Source organism: Rousettus aegyptiacus, unplaced genomic scaffold, assembly GCF_014176215.1.
Source record: "Rousettus aegyptiacus isolate mRouAeg1 unplaced genomic scaffold, mRouAeg1.p scaffold_m13_p_8, whole genome shotgun sequence".
NCBI lineage: Eukaryota > Metazoa > Chordata > Mammalia > Chiroptera > Pteropodidae > Rousettus > Rousettus aegyptiacus.
In genome coordinates this window covers 93,383,730-93,407,523 of record NW_023416311.1, presented here as the reverse complement: position 1 = coordinate 93,407,523, position 23,794 = coordinate 93,383,730, and the positions used below count along the sequence as shown (strand labels likewise).

Genomic DNA, 23,794 nt, shown 5'->3' with positions numbered 1-23,794 from the left:
TCTCTCCATTTCATCTATTGGTTAGCAATCTTCCAGAGGCCATCATTGGATTATATCCGAACCCCTTCAAACGGCCACGAGGCCTGCCATGACTTGGCCACTGTTGACCCTCATCTTCATCCACTGACTCCCAGCCTCACTCATTCACTCTTTTCTGTATTCGTTATGCACCAGCAAGGCTAGATGATGAGTAGCATCCAAACTAGCCTCTGCCCGTATGTCTTAAAACTAATGGAGAAAAGCGCATCAATCAAAGAGATGTAAAATTACAACTGTAGTATGTGTTATAAAGGAGACGTACATGGTGTTATGTAGGAGTGCAGCAGCGGTCCCCAATCTCAGGGCTGTGGAGAGGTACCAGTCTGTAGCCTGTTAGGAACTGGGCCATGCAGCAGAAGATGAGCGGCGGGCTAGTAAGTGAAGCTTCCTCTGTATTTGATGCTGCTCCCCAGCACCTCAGCTCCACCTCAGATCATCAGGCATTAGCTTCTCATAGGAGCACCAGTCCTTGATGCCAAAAAGTTTGGGGACCACTGTATAATAGAATATAACTGGGCATGGGAGTCAGGGAAGGTTTCCCAGTGAAATGACACTTGAGCTGAGTTCTGACCATGGTGCTAACTAAATTAAGACAAAAGGGAAGACAGCCCAGACAACAACAAAATCAGGGGCAAGGGGAATCATGGTGAGAAGAAAACCACTGTTCAATCCTAAGAACAAAGGACAGGTGGGCATGAAGAAATGAGAGAATCAGAAAACCATGGGACTACTTTAAGATAGGGGTGTGAGTTGGAGAAGGGATGTCAGGTGGGTGGACATGATCATATTACCACTCTGAGATCATCCTCGCTGCAGTGAGAAAGCAAGACTGTAAGGAATCCAAGTGGACTGGAAAGTATATACAGCTGTAGCCCAGGAAAGTGGTAACCGTATCTTGAATTAAGTGATGGATATGGAGATGGTCAGACAAAACTGGCAATACCTGATGATGGACTGGACATGAGGGACTGGGAGAAGGACGTGTCATGGACGCCTTCCAGATCTCCAGCTTCTACAAGTGGAAGGATGATGCTATCACGTACAGCGACAGGACACACTGGAACAAGCCCAGGTGAGCGTGGAGGTATCTGACTGGCTATGTTCCCTCTTGCCTCCAGCACGATTAAATTGTTTCTCTTTTTTTTTTTTACAACAAGGTTTCTCAGCCTCCCATTCTGTAGTTCAGTATCAGTGATGTGTTCATAGCACCTTGTACCTAAGGTGATAGTTGAAGCACTAAGTTACTGCCAGTGTAGGTCCCTCTACCTGGAATGTCCTTCCTCACTGGATAATTCCTTCTTATCCTTCAAAACTCATCAGCTTAGATAGCCAAGGATCGTTCTCTATCCCGGGTACTTTTTCTTTTCTCTTTTCTTTTCTTTTCTTTTCTTTTCTTTTCTTTTCTTTTCTTTTCTTTATATACTCATGATAATCTCAGTTTGAAATTCTCTTTTTTGTGCTCTGGTGCAGTAGACTCTAAGCTCCTCAGAATCACAAAATGCGACCTATGTTCATATCTGTACCTTCGGTGGCTAGCACAGCGTTTGACATACAGCTGATGCACCACAATTCTCTTCTCATTTACAGATGAGGAAACATGGTACGTGAAGCAATGATGTGACTTTCTTGGAGCTTCCTCCTGGATCAAAAAATCAGGACTAGAACTTAGGTCTCGTCGCTCAAAGGAGTAGTCACGTCCCAATACCTCGCATTGTACTTTCCGTCTGTAGCTGTTATCCTGATGTTAGTTAAGGGCTGGAATCATTGCTGTTTGTTGTTGGGTCTGCTGATTAGTCAAAAGGTATGAAGAATAGTTTGAGCCCTTATCTAGCAACCAGGAAAATGAGAACTGTGAATTGCAATACTCCTATGACCTAGCAATTCTGTTGTTAACTTATGAACCTTGTACCACTGCAGGTTTTATAAAAGCTTAAATGAGAAAGACATTTGGCAACTGGAAGAAAGGAAACCACGGCTTTTTTGCAGCAAATCACTTATATCTTCCTATATTTGCAAATGAGGATGGGAAGGAAAAAAAAAAAAAATGTAACTGTGATAGGGTCAGGAAGTCATGCCAATCAAATTCTCCCCAAAGATCTCACTGCAGCACAATTTTGTTTCCTGGGAATGAATTTTGTTTCCTGGGAGTTTTAAGTGGCCTGTTACGTGGAAGCCTCATTGCGAGGTCCTCCTAGTGCTACTGGTGGGATTATAGAAGGTAAAGGTATTTCCTTCTTGCACTCAGAAGGACTTTCCTTTTTTTTCCTTCCTGGCCTGAAAACCCTTAACTTCCACACATTCTGCAGCTAAGCATTCATATATGCTAGGTCACTAGCGAAAATATGTCCTCCAAGGTATCAAAGTATAATTGTCAAAAGTTAAAAACGTAATTCTCATACAAATATACAGAGAGCATATATATGTTAAGGATGTATTTAACTCATTCATGAGGAGACAGGCAAGATGGCAAAGCTGGTTTAAAGGCAGATACACAAACTGATGCAACTGTAGTCAGTGAAAAAAGAAAGAAGAAGAAGAATGCTGGAATAAGATTGCTAAACTAGATACAAAACTAGTTCACGTTCCACAGATCAACAAAATCACAACTTTCGGAGTTATCCCTCTGCTGGACATAAATCATTTTCATCTCTACTGGACAAAAACCACTTGTAGCCTATCGGTTCTCTGCATGTTAACATCTAACTTTACCGTATCTAGGCCCTAATCAACGGTAAATAATAATCAGAGTTACATTCCCAGAGTCAGACTTTGGAAAGTTATGTAGTTTGGGTTGTGCCTGGTGTTTGAAGAAGCTCGGGATAAATTTTCTTAACAAAAGGTTCACAGGAAGGAAATAACATACCCATCAGTATTTTAAGACACCCAGAGCAAAGACATACTCTCAGGTCACTCAAGACAGAGTGACTATGGGAAGAGGGGAGGGTAGAAAAGAGAAGAAAAATGTATCCAGGCTCTGGAGATTATTATTTTAAAATCTTCTGATTGAGGAGGCTTCTCCCGCCCAGAAAACAATAAACCTCGCCTTGGGCACTCTGACCGGGGATCTCTTGATGGAGATCTGAACGATGCCCTTTTTCTTATATTTCAACTGCTGGTTAAACTTTATAGATTGCAAATGCATTTCCTCAGGTTGGCTGCTTCATTCAGTCAGTAAATTTCACATAAATCATTCACTTATTTATTCATTCATTCATTTATTCATATCCCAGGCACTGTGTTAGGTGCTGGGGGATACAGCCTCATGGAATTCACATTCCGATGGAGGCTGAGATAAGTGAGAAAGGAGGGAACATATACACAGAATATTAATGAATTGTGAGAAAGGCACCCATAAAGGAAGTAAACTATGTTCTGTGATGGAGAATGGGAAGTGGGACCAGCTTTGAGTAGGCTGGTCATTGAGACCTCTCTGAAGAGCAGAACTTAAACAGAAGCCTGAGCAGGCAGAGGGTGCCAGCCAGGAGCACAGCCAGGGAGGGGGTGTTCCAGGCACTGGGAATCTCACGTGCACAGGCCACGAGACTGAAGGCTGCCTTGTGTGTTCCAGAACCTACCAAAGTTCAGTAAGTGTGAGGGTCGGAAGCAAGGCACAGGGAGTGACATAAAGAAAGACAGGGAAGATTATGAAAGTCTCTACAGGACATAGTAAGAAGTTTTGATTTTGTTCCAAAAACAACAGAAAGCCATTAAATAGTTTTCTACAGTGAAGCAACTCAATTTGTATTTTTAACTCATCATTCTAACTGCTATGTAGGGAATGGATTATGGGGCAAGGCAGAAGAAAGGAAGACCACTAGAGAGTCTACTGCAGTAGCCCAGGCAAGATGTGGTGAAGCCTAAACCAACGACATGACTAGAGATGTTGATCAGTGGGTACTTTTGAGATGTATTTTGGAGGCAGGAGCACTGTGGGCCTTGCTGTTTGCTGTGGCAGATAAGAAAAGGAGGAGTCAAGAATGATCCCAGGGTTTACGCAACAGTGCACAGTGGCATCGTTTGCTGAGCTGGGTAAGATGGAGGGCTGCGGGATGGGGAGGAGGCAGGACTGAGATGATTTGGGCAGAGAGTAATCAAGAATTCCCTTTTGGACTTATTAAGTTTCCAAGTTTGAGTGGATTATGACACATCCAGGTTGAGATGTCAAGTAAGCAATTAAATATGAGTCTGTGGTTCAAGTGAGAGACCTAAGCTTGAGGTATGAATTGAGAGTCCCAGCATGGAGATGAATATAAGTTTCTAAGAAGAGATGAAACCCCCAAGGGTAAAAGTGTAGATAGAAAACAGGGCCCAAATCTAAGAGACGTGTATTAATATGCAAGAGGTAAATACAGATCCAACATTTCTCTGTCCCTCTTAACTCTTACTGAATCACCCAACCACACAAGGACTCAGTCTATTTCTACTGTGGGGCATTCTTAGTCGCTGCTGTAAATCTGGTTTGTGTGTCACCAGACACAGTGACTGTCAGGTGATTCCAATACATATGTCCCAGAAATGCTCTCCATCTCTCACTTGGTATCACTGAATTCCTGAGAAAATAATGCAGAAATATTTTCCTTCCCAAGGGGCTTCTAACCACCATTCTGGTGCCTTCTTTCTTGTTCATCAAGAGCTCTTCTCAACAAAGGAGGGAGGGAGTGTGAAGACCGGGGTCAGAGGGGTGGAGGGGGACTTTCCTTACCTCTTCTTCTTCAAGTAGAATGAGCCGCACCACGACGATGTGAATGGCATTGCCAATGCTTGGGCTGTGGAACAGCCCTGTGACCTAGAGTCAGAAATGGAGAACCATTAGTCCATGTGAAGAGACTACAGATAAATGCCTGAGGTGAGGAAAAGGGCATTGTGATGCACTTCAAATAAATGTCATCTACGGTGAGGATGTGTCGGTGGAGTGCAAAGGAGAGTGTGATACCCCGGCCTGACCCAGGTAAGATGACTGATTCCCAGCTTGAGGGATCAGTGACTTTTTTCTCTTTAACCCTGTCCCTGACCCAGGGTCCTCTTTATTTTCAGTGACTCAGGCAAATATCTTTCCTCAACTTGACACTCTGTCTGGGGAGGCAGAAAACATCACGAATGTGAAAGGAAAGCTTGGCATGAGGGTTCACTAACCTCGTTCCAATTCTGGCTCTAATGACCTTGAGGAAATCCTGTTCTAGTACTTTACCTCAGTTTACTAACAGAAATCGGTAAGATAAAGTCATACTAAAAATATTGAGTCATTAATACCTAGCAGAAAATCTAAGTGATAAATAACAACAAATTTTCCTAAGACGTACGTTTTTAAGAGAAAGACTAATATGTCCTTAATTTCCATTTTGATTCACTTAGGGAACAGGGAACAGATTCATATCTCTCTGTTAAAAGGACAAATTAAAAAAAAAAAAGCCTCTCTTATTTTTGGAGGGTGGAGGGTTCCTAACGACATCTATCCACCAGCGGCCCCTCCCCCCATGCAGTCCAACATACCATGTTCATGATGGTGAGGATATAGGACTCCACATTCTCGCTCCCATGGTACTCGACCATCTTCGTGTCGGCCACCACCAGCGTCTCCACCCACCTCTCTTTGCTGATGGAACGCCTGGAGAGGCTTCGGCTTGGCAAGTTGTTTCTCTCCCATTTCTCTCGCTGTAGCTCCAGCTTCTGGGAGGTGCCAAGACTGTCTACACGTTAGACAGAAGACGGTGAGATAATTCTATATTTCGTATGTCTAAAACATCACGAGGCAAGGTCGTACGTTTAACTTGCGTTTAACAACGTCTGAATGCCATGTTCTTATATACATGGCTGAAATGGAAGAAAGGTAATTTAAATGAGTATGACCAAGATAACTGAAATTTGAATCTCATGGGGAAGTTCAAAAGTACTTCTTTGAAATAATTATTACTATTTTATTAAATAAGTCCCTCACTATTAATAAATTATAATTAAGGATGGAAATGTTCTCTTTCTTCTCCTCCTCTAAATTATTCAGTGCCTACTGTTTGTAGGGTAGTGTGCTCAGCTTTAAAATGTCAAATTTTTATCCTCATGAACCTCTGAGATACTTACTGCCATCTTCATTTTGCAAATGTGCAAGCTGATGATCAAAGCCACTGGTTAAATAACTTCCCCAAAGTCACACAGATCATAAAGAGTGAAAGATCCAGGATTTTCTATGCCCTAAAGTCATTCATATGCATGTAAACACACTGTCTCCCACAGAGTAAACAGCAATAAAACTGGAGAACTCCTAAGCTGGAAAAGCTGCAGGCAGCTCAGAACATCCTACTTCAAAAAGGTACCAAAAGAGATAGAAAAGATCTAGCAAAGGACAGGAAAATTACCAAGGTGACTAATAGGTTTCAGTATGAATAAGGTTTAATATATGAGAATCATAGTTTAAAAGGCAGAACTTAGGAGAGGCTATAGGATCGTGAAGAAAACTGGAACCATTCTCAAAATCCCATTGTACTTATCTGAACAAAGTCAGTGGAGAGCACTCCTTGAAACTTGAAAGAGGTCTATTTAAAACCAAACGGAATAAAGTGCCACTTCACACATCAGGGAGCTTAGCCCAAATGGTGGTCAAAGCTAATAGGTCTCTGGTGAACTCAGAAAGGCTTCAGGAGCTGATGAAAGATGAATTTACCAGGAAAGTAAATAAGGAAAGAAACTTGGATGGAGAAACAGAGTCTCGGTCTCAGCAGATTTCTATCACAACGCCAGCTACACAACGCCTGCTCCCCGCATCGACACCCTGGACCCCTGGCAGGGGCAGAACATGGGGGCAGGGCAGCAGACTTCACTTCCTCTTCCTGATCTCTGGCGATGGCCATCCAGCTTCGGCTTGAATACTTCCAGCGGTGGGCACTCACCAACATACAGTTGGGCAGTTCCCTCCAGCACGGAGTTGATTTCCAGGTATTGGTCTAGCACTATTCTTTTCTAGAACGAGCCCCCCTGCCCCACTAAAACCATTTCCTCCCCTCTCCCCACAGTGATCTTTGGGCAGTGGTGTTGATCACACTAATTTGTTCTGTACCCCGTCCCTGTTCCTCAGTGTCACTGTCCATATGAAGCTCGAACACACTGAGTACTATCTACGAAAGACGATACATTGCCATAGGTCTAAAGCAATTCAAATTTTATTATTGTGAGTTTTACTTGAAAATAATAAAGTTGTACTTTGACATAAGATTTTTGAAGAATAATCCGGGGTTGTGTAAAGTCTGTTAAGGCTCATAAACGGGGAGATGGTTAATCCCTCATCTGCAGTAGAAAAACTTTCTATTTTCCTTCTCTGCTTACTTTGTTCAGAAAAGTAAGATTTCCCTAAGAAGTCACCAGACTTTTCCAACAACTTCTAATCCTGCACCCCTGCCTGTCCCCCTGCCAGCCTCTCTTTCCTCTTTGAAGCTCATTGAAATGTTTTCAAACAACAGTGTTTCTAAATCTCTGTTCCAGCCAGGGAACAAGCCACACCTGAGCCCAGGTGGGGCCTGTGTTCTGGGAGGGATGTTAGCACAGCGGGCCAAGTGGAGGAATCCTAGCAACACGTGTTAGGTACGATGTCCTTCTCTCGACCCCCTCCCGTTCTTGCGGTGTGGGGGCAGACCTCCTCCAAACGGCAAGGATGCTCTCAGCTCTCCATGAGCTGTGTACTTGGGTGACCAGCACATAAGTAACTTCACCCAAGTGCCTCACAAAGTCCTTGGTAAACGGATCTGTAACTCTCGCTTGGCCCTGAAGGCTTAGCATCCATCCCCTGAGTCCTGGACCCCTCACAGCCGTCAGCTCACCACAGTTGGCAGGGACCAGGCATCATGCAGCCCCTTCATTAGAGCAGGACCCTGCGCTCCTGGCTGCACCCTCCGGTCCCTGGCCAGTTGTGGTTCCCCACTCCTTTCAGGCCCTCAGGTACCTAAGGTCTAGAAGCTGGCGGGAGGCTGGCACGGGTAGGAAGGTGGTAGATAAGGGTGATTTCTCTGCTTCTCTCAGTTCTTTCCTTTCTCACTTCTCCTTCTTTAATCCCTCTCCCCTGCTTTTTATTTCCCCAATGTTGAGAGAGCTTAAAGAAAAGATTTCTTTAAAACCCATCAGGTTATTTTCATTTTTCCAGTAAATAATCAGGTGAGTTACATAGTAGATTATCATATAGAAGGAAATATAACAATGAGAAATGGGGCCTGGTGAAGACATACATCTTTTAATATTTAAAAATTTTCAACAAAACTTATACTAGGTACTTGCTAAAGGCTAGATTCTACGCTAAGCACTCTGTACACAATACATCATTTAATTGTGCCAGCAAATCCCTAAGATAAGTCCTAATGTCATCGCCATTGTATAGATGAGAGAACTGAAGCTCAAAGAGATTAGGAATTTCCCCACAGTCACACAGTAAATGACAGTCTAGATCCAGCCAAGTCCGGTTCTACTACAGCGACAGCAAACACTTACGGGCCAGGCTCTACGGGCAAGCCCTACTCTACTTCCTCATGAACAGAGGCCAAGAAGTAAGTGAGACGATCCTTGCACTTAAACAACAGCCAATCTAGTTGTGGGTAATACAAAATGAACACATGGCAATGTCATTATCAGGTTTCAAATAACTCCCAAGGAGAGAGATATTAGTTCTATTATGGGTAGTGCCAACAGCTTTGCAGAGGTGGTGGGATTTCAACTGGACCATGAGGAGACTGAGTTGAGAGAAAGGATTATGTCTATCTAGTCTGACTACTGAGTCCTGATGAAGTCATCTCAGACTTGACAAGAGAAATGCTTCTGCTTTTAAAATTTCCAACCATTTCAGAAAGGTCAAGATGCCAGACCTGCACACCTGTCCTCACGGCCTGATGACAAAGCCTGACAGCCTTTAGGGGTAGGTGAGGTGTGAATAATTCTGGGATACTCTCCTTGCAACTCCCTACACACACACACACACACACACACACACACACACACACACACACGGTCTGTCTGCTCAGGCTGCCATAACGAAATACAACAGAAATTTATTTTCTCACAGTCCTGGAAGCTCTAAGTCCAAGATCAAGAGGCAAGTACGGTCAGGCTCTGATGGGAGCTCTCTTCCTGGATCCCCACTGTGTGCAGACATGGTCTTTCCCCAATGTGTGAAAGCGGGGCGGGGAGAGAGAGAGAGAGAGAGAGAGAGAGAGAGAGAGAGAGAGAGAGAGCGAGCGCTCACGCGCACTTTCTCATGCTTTTCTTATAAGGCTGCCAATTCTACTGGATTAGGACCCATCTTCTGAACTCATTGAACCTCATTTACCTCCTTAAAGCCTTATGTCCAAGTACAGTCACACTGGGGGTTAGAGCTTTCACATGGGAAATTGGGGGAGACACAATTCAGTCCATACCACACACACTGTTTTCAGCTCCCTCTTCTGGGCTAGGATGACTTCTGGGCAGGCCTTGATCTGAGCACTTTCCACACTGCTACTTTAGGGACTGTCCAGTTAGGCTTTACGTACCTCAAGGGCATCTTCTTTAGCTTTGTACCCAGTGCCCAATACCATGTTTGGCAAATAGAGGCGCCCAATAAATGTTTGATGTATGGGTGAAAGTAATACAGTATGAATCAAGACCGGTTTATGAATCATAAATAAGGAAGAACTACAGGAATTGTCTACTTCTCCCCATGAGATGATGACTCATTTTAATTAGAGAATTCTCCACACTGAGACTGTGAATTGTTTGTTTTAAGGGGAGAAATCCAGCCAAACGGGCAGTTTTAACTAAGGATAATTTCCCATCCTGACACAGATCTGACTTTCATGAACTTGAAGCTAAGGACATGCAGATATCTGTCCAGCGTCTGCTGAGATGTCCAGATGCCCCCTGCACACTAACAGCAAAGGTCCTAGAGATCTGTGGGAAACACAACTAATTGAGCATTTTTTCCTTCCCATGCTGTAGGTAGTGCTTCAGAAGGCTCTCTCTCCTTCAGACCTTTCTCAGGTAGCAAAGACTTTAACTGCTGCCTCTCAGGCTCAGGGCTGTCTGCAGGCAGGCATGGACCACACCTTGAGAAGGTTGCATGGAGGAGGCTGGAATGGTACCAGAAAGGGGGAGTCTGGCAGTTACAAAGTTTCTTATACTTAGAGATGTGCTTTTTAGCATGCCAGTCGCCTCCGGCACAGGCAATGAAGCCCACCTCTTCTGTGTAGGGAATGACTCAAGTCTCTGCCTCCTACCCTAACTCAACTTATCCCTCACCTGGATTCTCCTCTGCCTCATACCAAGATTTCCCACAGACAAGATGGATTTCCAGCTGGCCCGTAATGACTGACCACTCATTGACAGGCACAACTTGCCAGAACGGTCTTCTTGAGAGATCTGAAAGTACCAAGATTTCATGGAGAGGAGAAGAAAACACTATTCATGCTTGGAAAGCTCAATTCATATGCACTTTTAAATGTAGCAGGGAAATCTGGAGCGATACGTCCTGGATCGCTCACCGATGAACACTCTCCGCACGGGCATCAGAGGCTCCGCGTGCCTGTGGGCAAGAATCCCAGCAGTCGGCTACTTTTGCTGCTGCTATCCCCGGATCACATGCAACTGCTTCAGATTGCATTTCACCAACTTGCCTGCAGGCACGAGTGGTTCTGTACCCCCTAGATCTCTCAGAAAATGAACATCCTCAGTAGTAAATGTTAAGCTGGCAAGATAGCAAGAGTAAGGCTGGAAGTCAGGAGTAAAGACCTCGAAGGCAGTAATGACTAAAATAAACTGCAGACAGCTTGAGAAACACCTCTCCATTTTTGAGCACAGAGCAACAGCACAACTCCACCCTGATAAGACTTAATTTTTAAAGAAAGCGAAAGAGAACTTATTTGCATGGGGTCCCATTTACATACCGACGAACAGATTATATACACATGGGCATATTTTACAGTTCTTTCCCTCTACCTAATGCTTAATTTCACACAAATACAACTTCTTGCATGCCAATTTACTATAAATATAGCCTTTACAGTCACACAGGTTTCAAATGTTCTTTTTTTCTCCTGGCAGACATGGCTCTCCTGGATCTAGAATCTAGGCTGGAAATAGGTCCATTTCCTTATAATTTTCCTCTGTGGGATCTTTGTTGTCGTTGTTGTCGTTGGTTGGTTTTGTGTTGTTTCTAGCACATCTCTTCACTGGAAGTGACGCTTTTTCAGAGCTCCAGTGTAATGCAGGTGTCTGCTTTCAGCTCTCCACTTTCCATGGACTCAGAAACTTGTCCTCAGTCCGCCACACGTGGGCTCTTAGCACCCGGAGTTCTGAGCTCCAGGGGAATCATTGTCTTCAGTGTTTGCTTAACCTCTGGATTCTGCATTCCTATTTTTCTTTTTCTTCCTCCCTCCTTCCCGCCTTCTCTTTATTTCCTTTACTGCCTCTGAGAACTTTACTCATGTTCTTGCCCACTCTACTATGTGCATTTAAAGAAAAAAAAAATTGTAAAAGTTCTTTATCCATAAATTTTAAGTTTTACATACCGAGGGTGAGAGTTTCTGCAAGGTCTCTAGTTTATAATATTTTTGTATTACTTTTCAGGGTGAAATTCAACCTTATTATACTTACAAAATAGTATGTTTACTTAACAAAAAAACGTTTCAGTAACGTAGGAAATGCTCTAGAATGTATAGTTTCCCAGTGTATTAGAAGAATCTGTTTTCTAAAATAATCTAAAGACATCAAACACACCTTCATTTCTTAGGCCTTCTGGGGCACTACAGGACTGACAAAGTAACTCAGGGCAGAGGGACTCAGGAGACATCAGTTATAATCCTAGGGGACATTATATCAGCTGCAATCACAAATCACTTGTCTCTTGTGACAAGCGCCAAAAAGAGAGAGTCTGCAGTTTGTGTTTTTCTATTAAGGGTCAGAAAGATATTATTCTTGTTATGAACCAAAGGCAGGATGTTATCTATTAGCAAATGTAGCAAATAAAATTGATTTGCCACTGTTAATTCGTTTAGCTCAGAGCTGCGTTTCATTTTATTTTCTTCTGCCTGGGTTGACCTGCCATTTTGGACAGCATCTCCCTGAGGAGGAAGCCCTTCTTTACCAGGGAGAACCAGACTAGTGTCTCAGTTATCTGTGGTGTCTTTTAATCATGCAATATTTGCTGAACGAGTATATGGATTCATCCACTTAATATTTATTTGTGGGGACAGGGTGGTATGTAGCACAGTAAACAAAACAGTAACAAAATGGTATTCGCATTCTAATGAGTCTAATCCGAATTTTATCATTCAGTCATCAAACATGAGCCTCTTTGGTCCTCACTTTGGGTCAGTAACAGAGATGAATATTCTAGAGAGGCTGTAAGTAGATACGCCTCCCAAAAGGCCTGTTTGGGCTCCACGGGACTCATCGATCTGTAAATGCAGAGCTGGTCTTCAATAGCTGTCTGAAGACAAAGGCAACACCAAGGGTGACAGGGTCATGGGCCTGATGATAGGTTCCAGAGTCATCTAGGGCCTCCCTCACATATGCTGGGCCAAGCTGAGGGGCAGGCACTGGCGAAGGACCATCCATGTCAGTATCAGGCCGCCCGAGTCCCTTTTCAGGTTGTCTCTTCTCCTCACTCTGGGGAAGAGTTAACTACCAGAGTGATAGTATTTCGAATTCTGTATGTGTCAATGATCAAGGGAGGAACAATCATCTCAAAATTTCTAGCAGAACTGTCTTGAGGTAATAGAAAGTCACTCACAGAGAGAACTAGAACTCAACTATGCAAAGCCACAGCCACAATTCAAGACACTCAAGGCCATGAGCTGATGGTCAGGATCTGGCTTTAATAGATCTGAATCCCACAAATACTGAAGTCATCCTTCCTCAACTTTTTTTGAGGACTGTTTCATTCATTTAAGGGACCTGTCACCCAACAACAGACTTAATTAGCCATCACATTAACATTTTTCTTGGCAGCTTTACCCATGTCAAACTATCAACTCCTAAAGTAGAATGCTAACAACAAACATGCACACGTGCCAAAATGAGGCAGGTTTTGTTTCCTAAAGGAAATACTATTCTGGAGTAAGGTGTTCTCTTGCCTTAAAGGGACAAGGGATCCCACAAAATAAGGCCTTCCCCTTTCAGCTCTAAAATTTCATAAAAATTCATTAGAGAAAGTAAGATCATGGGTAATTTTTTCTTTTATCAACTCTATTATATTTTCTATATTATTTTTATATTTATAAAATAGAGTTAAAAAATGAAGATCCTTTACTTTTATTTTCTTCACAATTTTATAATTTAATGGCAGCATTTTTCTGGATGTTTTCTCTAATTCTCTTATTAATATCCGTCCTTTTAACCGAGGAACCAAAGGCTATTTTCCCCCAACATGTTAAATGCTCCTCTAGCAACAGCGTAACAACATAATAACCTACGTAATTATTAAGAAATATAAATCTACCCAATTTGTCTACTCATTCATTATCTAGTGCTCCAAAGGTAGAGAAACAGACCTGGGCATGGGGGAGAATGCAAAATCAAGGAGGGAAAAAGGAATTATTTTAAGTAATAAACCAGCCATTCTTCTCTGAAGGTATGCAGCTGGTGAAGATCTTTGAAAATATGAGCCAGGATTTCCATTAAGGAACTAGAGGTACATGAAGTATAAAGGGAGGCAGTGAACTTAGCCAGACAGACACACTTCCTGGGGCAATGGAAAAAACACCAAGGTCTACAGAAGCACAGGACAATACACAGCCACCAGCCACACGTGGCGATCGAGCACCTGAAATGCGCCAAGTGAAAACTGAAATGTCTTATAAATGGACTCCACGTTAACAATTTACATTGATTACATGTCGAAATAATAATACCCTGAATGTCTTGGGCTAAGTAAATTATTAAAATTAACTTCTCTTATTTCTTTTTTTTTTTTTCTCTTGGATGTTAGAAAATTGAGAATTACTTATGTGACTTGCGTTTGTGACTCACATTATATTTTTATTGCATATCACTTGTTTAAGAGCTCGAGGCCCTCGGATATGAATCCAGGGTCTCTCAATTATTCGCTGTTTTGTCTAAAGTCTGGCTTACAGAATTGCTGTAAGGAAGAGTAAATTAGAATCTGGATGAGTGTCAAGCACAATACCATACCAGTCACAATAAGTGTTATTTTTGTTTTCCTCAATCCTATTTGCAACTAAAGATATGATGTTCATAACAGGTCGAAATCCTAGTTCTTCTTATTTTCAGTTAAAGCTTATTGAATTCCCCCGACTTGGAAAAGCCATGACTTTAACCAGCCTGGCTGCCTCATCTCTGCTCTCACTTGTAAAACATCTTAGTTTCTCGTCCACTAGACCAGGAAACAGCACTCGGAAGCAAGTAATTTTTACTTATTGTTTTCACATACTCTTTTTAAAGTAAATTCTGACACTGATATTTATTTTTAAAAGTAACTTCCTGTCCACTGACAGATGAAAAAAACAAAATGCAGTAAACGCATAAAATGGAATATTATTCAGCTCAAAAATGGAAGAGCACTGTGATATGCTACAACATGAATGAAACTTGAGGACATTATGCTAATGAAACAGCCTGTCACAAGAGGATAAATACTGTGTGATTCCACTTATATGAGGCAGCAAGAATAGTCAAATTCATAGAGACAGATGATAGAATGGTGGTCGCCAAGAGTTGGCCAGGAGGGAAATTCTGAGGAGTGATTGTTTAACTGCTCCAGAGTTTCCATGTGGGAAGATGAAAAAAGTTTTCTTGACGCAGAGATGGTGGTGACGGTTGCACAACAATGAACATGTTTTAAGGCCACTGAAATGTATACTTAAAATAGTTAAAATGGTACATTTTATGTTATACAGATTTTGTGATTGAAAAATAAATTTTAAAAAAGTAACTTCCACGGTAAATAGATGGTAGATGTCGAAGTAAACACGAATCCACCCAATCTCCTGCACTTGTTACCACTCCGTCAGTAATTCCCACCGTGACCTCTAGGTCCCTAAAGAGACTCAATCGCCAATCACTGTTTCGCCATCACTGAAGTGTGCTTATTAAGGCATTAACACTTCGACAAGTGGAGTTATCAAAGTATGAATTTCCTAAATAAGCTTTAATTAACATTTTAATTAGCCAGAAATTCCATTTCCCAAAACATTCCAGTGAAATGAGGTTTGACAGTGACACAAATTAAAAGTTCTTTCCCTGGGCCTTTCCTGCCCCCTGTGACTTCCTCTCCCTGTCCTGGGGCTACGATCCATCCATCAGCGATAAGTCAGTCTCAGCTTAACCTTTATGCCTCTGTCCACTCTGCCCTTTTGAGGCTATTAGAGTTTCCTAGGCAGCTCTTTTTGGCTTAATACTGTCAATCTGAGAGACACTGTCCTCTGTAGGTCTGCTTTGCTTGCTTTTTTGGACTACATATTTCCAGAGTCTAGGTTTTGCTCTCTAATCTACCACCCGCCTCCATGTTTGTCTGCCCAAGAAAGCAGCTCTCTCCACACATCTACCATATATAACTCCTCTCTGAGATGTCACTTTGGGCCTCCAGGTTTCAGACATAGGGGTTCTGGAATTTCCTCTTCTCAAAAATGGGCTGGTGAATTCAACATACTTGAACTGTGGTTTTTAAATTAGGTATATGGTACTGTATACATATTCATAACCTGCCCAGGCCTGCACTAGCCTCTATGGGGAAAGACAAAGAAAGTATGGACTACAGTTCTTAACCTCAAGACGTAAGGCAAGGCTACTGCTCTCTTCCAAAATCTGTCCTTCCTTCCGTCCTTCCTCCCTCCCTCCCTCCCTCCCTCCCTCCCTTCCTTCCTTCCTTCCTTCCTTCGCCTGTGGCTGCCTGGCTGCCACTTTAATTAACTGGAACTCAATGAGCTCCCTCCACATCCACTGTGGAACAGACAGGCCAGTGTTCACTTCCTCCTTTTAGCGTCCCTTGAAGCTCAAAAGGGAATGGCATTCATTGATGGCCACTCACCCATCCCAGCATAGCCCCTGGGAGGTCTGAATCACTAAGAAATTATCCAAATCTGAACATATAGAATTACTGGGAAGCTCTCATCAGATTTTCTATGTTCAAAAAAATTAAATTAAAATTAAAACACTCATCTAAGCCAGGGCAAAGGTGCTTGGAGTGGGAGCAAACTCAGTCTTGGCCTTCCAAATTACCACACTTAGAGCCGGCAAATGGGCAGGAACTCTAGTCACCCAGGTCCTTTGCCAATTGGAAACTTCACTTGGGATAAAATTTGAAGATACAAACCACATAACTGTCAGCATAATACCTTTCCCATAGTCTGCCTTAAGCCATTTGAAATAAAAATGGAGAATACCTCACAGCTACAAAAACCAAACATCCCTGTCATTTTCCTTTCAGGTTTCCTTGTTAATGTCAACTTAAAGAAGACTGACAACCACCAACTGCAACCTTCAGTGATCTTTGTAGTGCATGCACTGGATCAACTGAATTTTCTGGGTATTCACAGAAAAGGCTAAAAACAGACAGTTTACAGTCTCCTATAGCAAGCACGAACTTCAGTCTGATACATAACTGGGACATCACTCCTGTCTTAGACACTTTTTACAAGAGAACTGACCAAATGATGAAGGTATCAATATCAGTAATTTATATAAAGCAATCCCAGCATTTGTTCTACAATCAGCTTGGCTTCTCTCCGGGGTATTCTTGTTTTTCTACAGTATTACAAGGCATTGATGGTGATCATGAGTCTGTGAAGATCTACACGTGCCTTCTCAGTCATGAAAGAAATCCCATCTGAGGTCTCCTACTGAAGACTTTCTATTGCTGTGTTTTTAAACACTGAAGATATGTGGTGAAATAGGTAAGACTGTAAGTCACACAGAAGGTGCAACTTCCCTGAACCCTTCCGTCAGCTAACTGTTCTGGACAACGAAGAGTCCACTGCACAACAAGCGTGAAGTGAACCAACTCACCAAAGGCAAAAGCAGAGGCTTAAAGTGCATGTCAGTGGCAAATGGCACTCAATCTATTTTTCACCTCAGTTATCAGAAACCTTCGTAGGTGAAAGCTGTTTTCTTGTATGTAACAACTATGCATTTCTTTTGAAACTGCAGTTTCCCTCGGACCTTTTCATGTACTCTTCAGATCTGGAGAACTTGGTGGTGTTGGTGCTAGTGCAGCAGACCCCATGAGCTGAAACCTGAGGTTTCTCAGTGATTCCAGCATGTGACTTCAGTTTTCCATCTGTACAAGGAGCCTGACAACAGCATCTACTTTGGGGCTGTTCTAGAACAGGACCTGGTACATAATAAATGCTAAAAAAAAAAAATGGTAACCCTTTCTTCCCTAAACCCCATGTTTTCCTCTTGAAACCATCCCAATCTGCCTTTTCTCCTGCCTACTTTATTCTCTAGCCCAGCCCTTTCCTCTGCTCCTCACGCTCTAAATTCCATCGCCTTAGGCCTTCTCCTGATTTCTTTAACGTGTCCTGCTCCTTCCTACCACAGGGCCTTTACATGTGCTGTCTGTTCTGCCTGGAATGCTCTTCCCTTCCTCCTTCACCTCACTGACTCATTTTCCTTCTCAGCCCAAATGTTCTTTCCCTGACCTCCGTAACTAGAATAAACCCCCCATAAACATGCTCTCGTCCAATCATGTACTTCCTTTTGAGCACTTATCATACTAATAATTTTACATGTATCTGAGTGTTTTTACATTAATGTCAATTTCCACTACGAGATTGTAAGTGCTTTGAAGGCAGAGACCACCCCTGTGGGCAGGGGCTGCATCTACTTTTTTTTTTTTTTTAACTTTTCATTTTGAAATAATTTCAGATTTATAAAAAATCTGCAAAAATGGTATAAAAAGTTACCATATGCCCCTTACCCAGCTTCCGCATAAGTTAACATCTTACCTAATCATAATATAACTGTCAAAGCCAGGAAATTAACACTGATATATAATACTGTTACCTAATCTAGACACTTAATCAAATTTTGCCGAAGTCCAATTAATGTTCTTCACCTGTTGCAGGCTCCCCATTCTGCATTTAGTTGTCGTGTTTCCTTAGAGCCCCTCAGCTCTGGCACAGCTCCCCAGTTTTCCTCTGTCCTTCGTGACTATGATACTTTGGAAGAGACCTGGCCAGTTATTTTGTACAGTAATAACCCTCAATTGGGGTTCGTCTAGTTTCTTAAAGATTATGCATTTGGGGCAAAAATGCCACAGATATGAAACCATGCCCTTTTTAGTGTATCTTCGCAAGTGGTAGATGATAGAAATATACCTTATTACTGATGATGCTAACTTTAATAAGTTGATTAGGGTGATATCCATCAGATTTCTCTACCGTAAAGTTACTATCTGTCCTTTAGTAATAAGCATTTTGTGGGGAGATACTTTAAAATTATAAAAAATCTTGTTTCTCTTACTTTCACCCACTAACATCAGCAAACACTAGTGATTCTCACCTGCAATAAAAACTATGGCTCTGACAAATAGAGGTTAATATTTCCATCATTCCATCTACATTTATTAATTAGAATTTTACTGTGAGGAAAAGCTTGTCCCTTCATCACCATTTTTTTCAATTATTTATTCATAAACAGTTTGGACTTATGAATATTTATTTCATTCTGCCAATACGATACTATCATCATTTATTTTGTTGCTTAAATTGTCCCAGCTTTGACCACTGGGAGCTTCTTCAAGTTGGTTCTGTGTACTTTCAACATGTTCAACATTTTCAAGCACTTCCTTATTTTCTGGCAGCGTAAGATGTTCTAGGTTTGTCTATTTCACCTGTCCTAGACACAGAATGAATGACTTTACCAACAAGCCAGGGTTCCTTTTATTGGTGAATGGTATTAGAAGCCAAAATCTAATGGCTAGATGAGCTCGTTGCTACTGGAGTATCACTCTCTCAGCAGACAGAGCTAGGAAATATATGCATGTGCACATATGTATATATACATCTATACCAATTTCTGTATTTGTTTGTCTGTTCATCTATCTGTCCATTTGTCCGTCCATCCATCCATCCGTCCATCCATCCATCCATCCATCCATTCATCCATCCATCCATCTATCTATCTATCTCTTAAAAAACATGAGTTCATACTGATAACTCTGGGTAGCTAACATCACAGGGTTTATTTTACCCTTCCTCTTTTTTAAATTTATAATTTCTTTCTCTACCATTGAGAAACCTAATTCTTATTATCCACAGCATATATATTTATTTGCTCATGTACATGAGCTTATAGTTTCAGAATTGCTAACCTATACCACTATGAAAAACAAATTTACTAACTGGAATACAGAATTTGCATACTTTTTTTGTTGGTCTTTGGCCTTAAAGCACAATCGAAACGCTGTTTTCTTGTGTTATTTAGGTTGGTTCTTTTCTCCTCCACCTACTTCAGTGTAGTTATGTTATTCATTTATAATGCAGTTAAGTTCATTTGCTACTGCTTGTATTCCATTTTGATTCTCCCCATATTCTAGTTGATTTTAGTTCATTTTTCTTTTTTGAAAATATACAATATAATGATGGTTCTAAAAGTCAGAACTACACAAAGGCACACTCAGAAGAGAAAATGAGAGTGACTTTAGAGTTACAAAGCCAAAAGTGTAGATGCAGAAAGAGATCAAATCCTGAAGCCATATGTGTGAACAATTGATCATGAAAATAGTATATAAAAATAAACAAAACAGTGTTTGAAAAAAAATGTAATAGATGAGCAATCCATACAAACCAAGCATCTGTATTCTAATCCCAGCCATTTGATACTTGATAAGTCTCTTCAATTCACTGAAGCTAATTCCTCTTCTCTGAAATTGGATTAAAATTGTGCATCCTCATTACTTTCCAGGGCTCATGAAGAGATACAAAGGTATAATTATTATGATCATTCTGTTAAAGTTCTGTGTTCATTTAAGCATTAGTAACTGATATTACTTCAGGATTCTTCTTTAAAAATTTAATTTAAAAAATGTCTGAAGGCTAAATCCACTGGTTTAATTACTGGTCAGATCAATTTTCTGCTTCTTCACTTAGGTCTACACCCCAGCCATCATCACAAAGAAAGCCAGAGAATCTTCATGTAGAAATGATCCTAAATCCAGTTTCTACTGGAGCTGAGGCCATAGGGTGAACTCCATTATAAACCATTCTGGATGCTCACCATGCCTCCTTATTCTAATCCGAAATCACTGAATCTTCCTCCCATTCCCTGTCTTTGAAACTAACATTCATTAAGCATTTACTATGAGTTAATCACTGTACTAGAAGTTGAGGAGATGGCAGTGAAAAATACCGACATGGTCCTTGGCTTCATGGAGCACGAAACCTAATGGTGAAGACTCACCACAAACAAGTGAGACGATCAAACCAATCAAAAATTAGGAGTTGTAATATGCGCTGTGAAAGACAGCCTTGTTGGGACAAACAGCAGTATAAGAGGAAAATGTATTCTATACATAGGGTGATCAGGACAAAAACACTTCAAGGGAGTGATATGTGCACTGAGACTTAGATGATGAAAAACGCATGTGCAGACACAGAGGGAGAATGTTCCAGACATAGAAACGAGCAAGAGTGAAATTCTTAAGACAGGAACAAGCTTGGGGAGTACCACAAACCATCAGAAAGATTGGTTGGGGCACAATGAATGTGGAGCGAGTGGCCTAAGAGACAACCCTGAACAGACGGGCAGGGCCAGATGACATGCGGCTTTGAGAGGTGGCAACCAGGAAGCACATTAACAATGATGTGATCCTTTCTTCTTCTTTTCTCTTGCACTAAAGATTCCAATGAAAACTTTCACCCCCACCATTTTCAAATTCCGTGCTTTTCTCTGAAGCCAGCTTTTTTCCCCAGCCCAGGACCCAGGCAATGCCCTCACACCCAAATCCTAGCCCAGTGAGTAACTGATGGGCCCGACTGGATTTATTTCCCATACCCTGAACCTTTTCTCCCTTCCAGCCCCACCATCCAAATTAACATGGAACTTTCCAAGGCACTTTGGTACTGATTCCCCTCAGGGTGACAACCTTTGGTAGCCTGGCCCCGTTGCTAGATATCACTCAAGTTTTACAGCGGAATCACTGTTTTGCTTCCTGTTCAATTATTATTTCGAAACACATCTGAAATACTTTGGATCCACGAGAGGCTCAGGAAATTCTAAATTAAAGCCCTTGCTGAGCTGCAGCTGGCCCAGCCAGACCTCCAGGACCTGGGGTCCTCGCTACACAAACAGATGCTGGTGCTCTTCCAAACACACCACAGGCTCCAGGCAGCGCTCCCTGCCAGCGCGCTCTCTGAAAGAACAGAATTATGTCAACAGATACACAGCGCTGTCCTCTCTTGGAAACGATATGCAAAATTAACACTACTAAGTGAGCATCATCGTTGCCACCTTCACTGCTCTTCTGGTCTCCTCCCCGAAAATGTCTACAGAATTAGAGCTGTATTATTATCTTTGCAAATGCAAAGATGCAATTACGACTTAAACACAGAGACTACAATGGATCCTGGAGAGACGGAGTGACCCTGAGGACACTGCAGCTCAGAGATCAGCATCTTAATCTTAGTTTTGAGCACGGAATGATTTCTACATGCAGAGTGGTAAAGCCGAAGTGGCACTACTTCTTAGTAACCCCTGAGTGATTTTAGATCATTTATATGACTTCTCTTTGCCTGAGTTCCCTCATCTGTAACTTGGGAACATTATCTTATGAAATTATCATAAACGTTAAAAGAGTTGATGCCTAAAACATCTGTAACAGTAGTTGGAAAAATGCAAAAAATTACTGTTATTTATTACTATTAATAATTGATCTAATAAATAAAAACGGGCTAGAAAACCTAAAAGTCTCACTGCTAGTTACAAGCAAAGGCAGCCTCTGAATGATAAGAGCAAGTCTCAATATATCCATCCCTCAAATACACATACGATCCCAGAGAGTTAAAAAATTTTCAAGTGCTTTTCAAAGGCAAGCTTCAAATAAGTGAAGATAAAAGCATGGGGATGAAAAAAAAATTGCAAAGGAGAGGGAAAGCAGGTTTTGTAAAGAAAGTCGCAAAATCCTCATCTTTGCAGTGGATTTACCTCTTCCGAGGGCGGGATGAGTTTGTAATACTCAGCCCCATGGACTCAGTTGAGCGTTGAGTGTTAAGTGAAAAAGCTACCATAGGTTTTAGGGGTGCCAGAGGTGGGGAAAAGAGTCAATGAGGTTTAACAAGGTAAAGAAAGGAAAGTAGGCCAAGTGCAAGATCACTGAAGTAGGCAAGAAGCTGTGATTACTCATGTAATCACCAGACAAAGATGAACTAGTTTGGCCTCTCAGTTCAAACCTCCTCACTCCCCTCACTTTCGAGCCTACTGAGACCTTGTACGAAGAGATGAATCCAGATGAGATAAGCTAATACAATGTCCTCCTGCTGGACACTGGGACTTTGGCTCACTCAACCCAACATCTGGTCTTGGAACGCCCAAGTTGCCTGTGGACCACTGGCCTGGTCATGGCCGGGACCCAATGGCAATTCAGGTCATAGCAGAACAGGGGGATCTGGCTAGACTCCATGGAGCTTGGCCTCATTTTAAAATAAATTTGGGACTTGGTAGGGATTCATTTTTTAATTCTAAACAAATACTAGTCAAATACCCCAAATTCCACACTGGTTTTGTAATTGTGAAAAGCCTGTAATCTCAAGGCTCTGAACTGATGTTTTCAAAACGAAGGAGATGCCTCCCACTCAGTTCTTAGAGTTTGATTCACAGTGTGAAAAGCAACATAGGGAAGAATCACTATTATCAAAAGGGCCAATCAGGGAGCTATACTTAGACCCCTCAGTGCCTCCTGCTTTATCAACATTTACTGCATGTGGATGTGCCCAGTCAGCAGCAGTGAGGGCTGCTAGCTCCCTGCCGAGGAAATCAAGCGCTAGAGAAGCAAAAACAGAACCAAGCAAACAGAAAACACCAACACAAAAAAAACTCATTAGTTTTCACAAGAGCTTTTTGAAAACACAGATGTAAAGCCACAACTTTTTCTTGCTTATGCTAAAGCACTTTTGATCCTCAAAACTACAAGGATCAAATCCTCGTGAATAGGAATTTGGAAATGGACTCAATATGGGTGTTTGATTTATATGTGGCTCCCAAATATAGACACTATGGCCAGATACCTTAAATTAGAAGACAGCAAGAAAGAAAGGAAAACAAGGGGAAGAAGATAAAATGAGTGAAAAATAATGAGACCAATTGAAAAACTTGTTACTATCTTCCATCTTTACTTGCTTTGTTTAGTCCACAAACTTGGCTCCAGTTCAGGCCATTACTGAGAGAACAAAAATGTAATTAATTATTTAAGTCAGACTGTTTGTACGAGAAAATCTCACTTAAATCAATAGAAGCAAATCTATTCCTGAGACCTGAAAAAAATGTTAAGGCTTGGTTATTTTAGTTATTATCATTCAGAGTGAGAGTCTTAAAGATCTAGTCTAAGAAGGCTCTCCTTTCCAGGGTAAGAGTGTGGCTCACGTGTTTAGACCCTCCAGGTAGAGACCAGAAGCCTGGGTGTGGGCTTTGGTTGTGATACCACTTGTTTGTATCTGAATGTCAGATAAAGCAATGGCCCACAGCTGTTTATATGTAATGTCAGAAGGCTGGGAAAAATCCCTCTAAAAAATGTAGAGTGATGATGACAGAAAGAAATCTAACTATGAGTGGTGAACACACAGTGTAAGTATGTATA

General features: G+C 41.7%; 1 protein-coding gene across 4 annotated transcripts in view; it reads right to left on the bottom strand.

Annotated features, from left to right (window-relative positions):
- Positions 1-23,794, bottom strand: part of ADAMTS12 (ADAM metallopeptidase with thrombospondin type 1 motif 12) — a 258,947-nt gene that overhangs the window by 118,989 nt on the left and 116,164 nt on the right. For all 4 annotated transcript variants that reach the window (XM_036226114.1, XM_016121979.2, XM_036226115.1 and 1 more), the window contains 2 exons: positions 5,530-5,726; positions 4,742-4,825 (listed from right to left, as the gene is read on the bottom strand). In XM_036226114.1, the coding sequence (XP_036082007.1) occupies positions 4,742-4,825; positions 5,530-5,726 (281 nt within the window). The remainder of the gene's footprint in view (positions 1-4,741; positions 4,826-5,529; positions 5,727-23,794) is intronic.